The 7428-nt window shown below is 39.8% G+C and overlaps 1 protein-coding gene across 1 annotated transcript in view; it reads right to left on the reverse strand.

Annotated features, from left to right (window-relative positions):
* Positions 1-7112, reverse strand: part of LOC135204177 (uncharacterized) — a 77583-nt gene extending 70471 nt beyond the window's left edge. The window contains exons 1-2 of the mRNA XM_064234229.1: positions 7019-7112; positions 5419-6585 (exon numbers count right to left, since the gene is read on the reverse strand). Coding sequence (XP_064090299.1) covers positions 5419-5968 — 550 coding nt within the window. The 5' untranslated portion in view covers positions 5969-6585; positions 7019-7112. The remainder of the gene's footprint in view (positions 1-5418; positions 6586-7018) is intronic.
* Positions 7113-7428: the final 316 nt, after the last annotated feature.

Genomic DNA, 7428 nt, shown 5'->3' on the forward strand with positions numbered 1-7428 from the left:
TCGTTTTTACATGGATGTACTTGTAAAAGAATATAGGAAGCCATTTGTACTTGTAAATAAAATAAAGGAACCCACTTGTAGAAAAATAAAGGAAGCCACCTGTACTTGTAAATAATATAAAGGAAGCCACTTGTACTTGTAAATAAATTAGGGAAGCCGCTTGTACTTGTAAAAAAATAAAGGAAGCCACTTGTATCTGTAAAAAAAGAAAGGAAGCCACTTGTACTTGTAAAAAAATAAAGGAGGTCACTTGTACTTGTAAAAAAATAAAGGAAGTCACTTGTACTTGTAAATAAATTAAGGAAGCCACTTGTATCTGTAAAAAAATAGAGGAAGCCACTTGTCAAAGAAAATAAAGGAAGCCACTTGTACTTGTAAAAGGAATAAAGGAAGCCACTTGTGCTTGTAAAATGAATTAAGGAAGACATCTGTACTTGTAAAAGTGATAAAGAAAACCACTGGTACTTGTAATGTGAATAAACGAAGACACTTCTTCTACCTGTACAAGAAGAAAAGAAGAAGACACTAGTACATCTAATTGCACACACTCCCCTAATGCAATCAGCTCTGCTGTCAAGCAAAATGGTCTTCGCAGATCTCCCCTGTCTCATTTTGTCATTTATCTCGAGGGAGAAAATTGTGGAAGTTCTCATAAATCACCTAATACCATTAAGTCCTTGTTTGCTCGTTTGTAGAACATCAGCGGCACATTAGCTTGTTAGAACCGCCTTGTTGGGCTTTTGACTATTAAAAGATATTAAGATACTTCCTGCATTTCTCTTCTAGGTTGTAAGGTTTGTGTTTTGTAATGCTCATGTTTGTGATAGAAATATTAAAGGTCTTTCGTTTTATGTGGTGGCACAGTTTGTGTTGTTTGTTTGTGTTGGTGTTTGATTAAAATCTTCGTTTCTGTTAGGATCGCTATTTATATATATATATATATATATATATATATATACCTATATATATATATATATATATATATATATATATATATATATATATATTTGATACTTTTTTTAAGTTGATATGTTTGTGTAATACGTTTGTGTCTTTGATAGCGATATAAAAAACACTCCTTTTTTTATGTGGTCTGCTTGTGCACAATATGGGATCTATAAAAGAGAGTATTTTTTCCTTGACTGCAAGTATAAATCCACTTTTTCGTGGTTTTATATTTATTTGTTTATATTTTTACTGCCAGTTTCCGTTTCAACACTGAGTGACCTCATAGGTCCCTGCGTGAGCTTAGCCTTTGGCCTAATTTCTATATTCTGTCTGTCTGTCTTCTATTCACCTGATTGGAAAATCAGACTTGTAGAAAAAATGTACGATATTATTATTATTATTATTATTATTATTATTATTATTCATTGCAGTACTAGTAAGAGAATTGGCAATGCCGATAAGATAATAATAGCTCTCGACGTAGCTATCAATATAACTATCATCATAATATTATGATGATAAACCCGATGATCAGTGTTGAATACAAACACCGACGATTAGTTGGCGTGACAGACGTCTCCCCCCCCCGCCCCCCCCCCCCCCCCCTTGCCCAACCACAACCCCCCGCCCCGCACCCCCCCCCCCCCCCCCACCCCCCCCTCGCGCATAACTGAATATTCGCGCTCTGATAAAATCACCAAAAATGTCGGAGATCACGCTGCTTGTGAGTAATGCAAGATCACTGATCAAGTTGCAAATTGCAATGATTGACAGAGAGAGAGAGAGAGAGAGATGATGATGAAGCTAAGACGACGACGACCTTGTAGCCCAGAGATGAATGCAAATAGAGAGCTGTTACGAATGGCATAGGAGATTGCTAATAATTATGGCAGTCGTATCTGGAGAGAGAGAGAGAGAGAGAGAGAGAGAGAGAGAGAGAGAGAGTAAATTCACGATCAGTATAAATAAAAAGATTCCGTTGAGAGAGAGAGAGAGAGAGAGAAAATTCATGATCAGTACGGAATGGAAAAGGGTCCGTTGTGAGCCAGAGAGAAAGAGATTCAATTCAATAATAATTACAAATGAAAAAAGGGTCTGTTGTGAAGAGAGAGAGAGAGAGAGAGAAAAGAGAGAGAGAATTCATGATCAGTACAAATGTAAAAGGCTCCGTTGTGTGTGTATGAGAGAGAGAGAGAGAGAGATTTATGATCAGTACAAATTAAAAACGGTCCGTTGTGCGAGAGAGAAAGGGAGAGAGAAAGAGATTGGGGAGAGAGAGAGAGAGAGAGAGAGAGAATCAGGTGGGGGAGGAGGGAGTAAACTCATGATTAGTACAAATGAAAAAGGTTCCATTGAGAGAGAGAGAGAGAGAGAGAGAATGTAAGTTCATGATCAGTACAGATAAACAAGGTTCCGTTGAGCAATCGCATTTAAATGCGCCGGAAACGGCCTGTTAATTAGGCTGCAATGGCGGCTAAGTATGCAATTATGGCTTATTTCTTCGGCTAGGGATCACCAGCGGTTAAGGCTGTTATTAAATGCCGGAATTAGCATTCGCCTAAACCTAAATGAAACGGTGTTAACAGGCCGAAAGGCAAAAATCACGGGTTATTAAGATTACGCTCCAGAAACGGGATTGTTTTTAACGGCGATTTTTCTTAGACAATTTCGTCAAATTAAGACGCCATAAAATTTTGCCTTCTGTGATCATTCGCTTGCCGTGGTGTTGTCGCTCTGAACTGTTTTCCAAAGGCATTTAGTGGAATATTTTAGGCTATACGCTTTCTATACCGTCTATATCAGATATCAGATTGACGTATTTACTTTGCAAGAATGGTTTATATAATTTAGGTGCATATAAATCTAACTTTTCTTAATGATAAAATTGTTTATGCCATAACCAGGTGCTATCCAGTAACCATTGTTCTATTAAGTAATCAGGGAGCAAGGAATTGGCAAATCATTACTACATCGATGCAACTCTAAAAAAAAGTTAAATTATTCATCTCTTAAGAAATGTCTTTACTTGGAAAATTTCTCGTCTTACTACACATCTTTTCAGTGTCATAATGATAAATATTATCATCGATATATTTACTCATTTCTATGTCGATTTTCTAAAAGATTGATATTTTTCCATTACCCAAATGACTTCAATTTTCCTTCGCCCTCAAGACAGACAAGGAATGATTTATAAAGTGCTAAAAGAAGATATCTTATATTGTCTAGTTTTCTGAAACAGTCATTTTAATTTCTTGCAATGGAAGGGATAGATCCATGACAGCCTGATAATTAAGACAAGAGGAGCTTTTCTAGATAGACACCCCCCTAAGGGTTTTCGGGGGTCGTTATCTAGAACTAATATTTCTTGTGGGGGTGAGGGGCCATTATTTACAATCTTACGTTTTTATGTTTTTATGGTCATCCCCAACGGGCTAAAGTAGATTCACATCAGCCGTGCATTTGGTGTCTAGGCTAGTCCCTTGCGACGCTCCTCATTGGCTGTTGATAAACCAATCACAGGGCTGGAAACTCTCAGTCTCTCGAGAGAGTTCACATGGGCACGATGTATGTTCCACCTCTCACGAGGGATACTTTTGAAAGACTTATCCCTCGTGAGAGGTGGAACATACATCCTGTCTATGTGAACTCTCGAGAGAGAGACTGAGTTTCCAGCCCTGTGATTGGCTTATCAACAGCCAATGAGGAGCGTCGTACGGGACTGGCCTAGACATCAAATGCACGGCTGATGTGAATCTACTGTAGTACTAAACACGCCGCAAAGGTGGATACAGGCAAGACTCAGACAAGATTAAAAAAGAAATAAGTATATGATTTAAAACTCTGTCTTTTAAGAAGAGAGTACAACGTAACTGCGCCCTGTTTTCAGAGGAGAGCTTAGTGACTTACACTTTTAGGAAACAAGTATCATATAACATGCCCTCTTTCACAAAGCTAATATAACTTACTCGTAAGTGGCCTCGGTTACGGAACAAGAAATATTATGAAGGTTCCCCCCCCCCCCCCAACCCACCCCCACATATAGAAAACGGATAATAAATTGCTTGCCCTCGTATCCCATCGGAAAAAAATGAAATTGAAAGTTATAGATATTATATGTATAAATATATATTGCGCGTTATTTATATGAGTCTTCTGCAATTGTGCAGAAAGATAATTTGTTAATAAATGCGCGACCATAAATCAGGAAGGCTGAAGCGTAAACAGTAAATCATTCCTTACTTTAAGTGGCGTTACAACAGAGAGAGAGAGAGAGAGAGAGAGAGAGAGAGAGAGAGAGAGAGAGAGAGAGAGAGAGAGAGAGTGTGTGTGTGTACCAAGGAATTGCAGATAAGATAAATGACAAAAATTCGTATTAAAATAATTAGATGGACCAGTAAAAGGAGCTGGATACTGAAAGAGAGAGAGAGAGAGAGAGAGAGAGAGAGAGAGAGAGAGAGTACCAAGGAATCACAGATAAGATAAATGACAAAAATTCGTTTAAAAATAATTAAATGGACTGGTAAAGGGAGCTGAATACTGAAAGAGAGAGAGAGAGAGAGAGTACACCTAGGAATCACAGAAAAGATAAATGACAATAATTCGTCTAACGAATAATCAAAGAGGAGAGTGAAAGTGGCTAAAAAATGACGAATGATACGTTATTACGTTTTCTCCTTTGAAAATCAACCCGAAATATGGCGTCATGCTCTGTAATTATTTCCCATCGGGAATAACGCACATAGGTTTGGATACACTTGGTCAAATTGTTGGTATGGGAATATATCATGAAGAAATCCGGTTCGCACTACTCCCCCGTGCGGCCTCGTAGCACCTGTTTAGCTATCTCTTCCCACATATACTCCGTGCAAATTAGTTATCTCTATTATAAGGTCGATATTTCTTTCTCTTTACTCTTAGCATTTGGAACTTCCTTCTTTCGTGTTTCCCAGACATTTATAATCTTAAATTTTTCTCGTTTCTTCTAGCCTGGGCCAGATAAAGATACCAGATTAACCATCCCTGAAGGTTAATAAAATATGACACAAATTGCTGAATTTTAAATAATGTGAGCCAGCTCTCTCGGGAAGGCGAAAGAAGTGGGTGTTTTAGTCTAATTGTGTAGCCTGTGTACTCTTTTCATAGTCATTAATGCTAGACGTGGCACTCTTGGAATAATTAGTTTTTTTTTTTTTTTTTTTTGTCTTTTTTTTTTTTTTTGTTTTTTGTTTGAACTTTTTTTTTTTGTCTGCCTTTAACCGCCTGACTCTAACGTTTTCAAAACTGAAGTGGTGTTATCTACTAAGGCCACAACTGTTTAAAGGCATTATATCTAGAAGCTTAGGAAGCGAGTGCTCGTAAAAATTCATCATTTCTAAAAAAAATAAATAAATTGAAAAATATAGACCTAAAAAAACAATCTTTATGAATCGACCGACATGAAACAACGGAGAACTATAATGAACTCACCTGGACAGGATAAGATGGATCTCGGCTTGTAAGTCGACGTGGAGTCCCCGGACAAAAAGGCCGTTAACCTGTCCTGCGCCAGCTTCTCCTGCAGGTTTCCGGGAGGCACGACCATCGGGGGAACAGCCATGAGGGGAGGGGGTGATCCCAGAGCCAGAGGCGGCAGCTGGGCGTGGGGCATCAATGGCACTCGCGACCGGTGTTTGACACTTCCCCAGAGATCACCATTTAGAACCAGTTGAGATCTCCCGATCATGTGCGGTTGGTGGGATCTCGGAGGCGCTGGAGGAATCAAAGCCGTCCTGGGCGCGTGGTGGTGGTGTTCGAGCCTGTGGTCAATTCGATGCCATCCTTTGGGACTTAGGAGCGGAGGGAAGGCGGAGAGGTGACCTGCCGAAGGACTGGGATAGAGGATAGGCTGCCAGAACCGGGAGCAGGTCGCGTGGGCGCTACTCTGCTGCCATGGGCTGAGGTAGCGACGCTCGCTCTGTGCCCGCCGGACGGTCACTAGCGAGCTGATGCGACGCCTTCGGGGGGGAGGCGTCGACATGATTCAGGCGGGAGTCTCTCGAGATCGGGGTTCGGTCTTTCACTTTCCTCTGGTCATGTTTTCAGATCAAGATGGAGGGAGGCAGCTCTCGGAGATACAATTTTCTTCTGAACTCACTTCTTCAAGTTAAAGGCAACATGCTTTCAGGGCATTCCAGTCTGTCCAAATTAAACGGTCTATATAGGAGTATATAGCTCACTATCACCATCTATGAATCACTGTTCGGAATTTTCGGCAACTCACCAGCGGCCTTCACTGCATGCATAACTCGTAATCGGATTACATAAATGTGACTGATCAGTTTCGGTGCCAAATCACTGCTCTCGTGAAACACATCTTCACCGCAGTAAACGACTCACGCAATATGCAATGATGACAGGCATAATTTCTCGTTTTTCCAACTCCAAGCGCGTGCTCTATGAAATCAGCGTTTTCACTGCTTCACTCTCTGTGATAAAGTTTCACGGGTTTTTTATTATTATTATTATTTCTCTCTTCACACTTCAAGTCAACATCATCAGATTTGACATTTCAATTTTATGTTCCTTGTGTTTTAATTCACAAAAATTCCTCTTTCGTTATACACAGTCCTTTTTTTTTCGTTATTTGGAACGTCACTGAAATTCAGGAAATTAAAGAATGATTAAATAATAAGATAAGTTTCATTTTGCGCATAGTCACTGTTGGTAATCATTTCTTACAGAAAATATATTATAAGTTTGCCATTATCTTCGTCCACGCATGAATAACTGATTGAGTCATTATCTCATTGGCCATTATTTTGCAATAATGAAATTTCGATCATGGTAATTTTACGCATGTTAAATTTGCAACAAATTTATTTTTTAACATTCAAATTATAAATTTAATTTTTTAAAAATATCGAACAAAATCTTTAAAAAATCAACCGAATCGATAATAATCAAGTAAACTTCCGAAAAAACAATCAAATTTAACGAATAACAGTAACAACAGCAACCAAAAGTGCGGTTCGACAACATCCATCCACACGGAAAAACGGGGAATAAAACAAACGTTTGCACGGCATACACTTCAGGCTCGGAACATCCACGAACAACGGTCCAGCTGAATCGGCAGCCAACAGCTGACTGGCGAGGGAAGAACATCCACGTGACCGAGCAACGTTACGTACACAAGGAGTTATTTCACGAGGAGTATCGTGCGTCCGGCGTAGCCCCGCGACCCGCGTTGCCAGCGATGTCACCCGGAGGTTGTCGTACGTCATTCTCTGTCTCAGCAAGCGTATTGGAGACCCCCCGAGGCTGTCGGAAATAATCTTAGTCGTCGATGCACAATTATGGAAATGTTGCGCTTGACAGTTAACCCCCCCCCCTTTTTTTTTTTGCGTTCTCCTCTTTGGCTATGGGAAAAGAAGGGGGGACCTCTCTCTCTCTCTCTCTCTCTCTCTCTCTCTCTCTCTCTCTCTCTCTCTCTCTCAC

The sequence above is a fragment of the Macrobrachium nipponense genome, chromosome 44 (assembly GCF_015104395.2).
Source record: "Macrobrachium nipponense isolate FS-2020 chromosome 44, ASM1510439v2, whole genome shotgun sequence".
NCBI lineage: Eukaryota > Metazoa > Arthropoda > Malacostraca > Decapoda > Palaemonidae > Macrobrachium > Macrobrachium nipponense.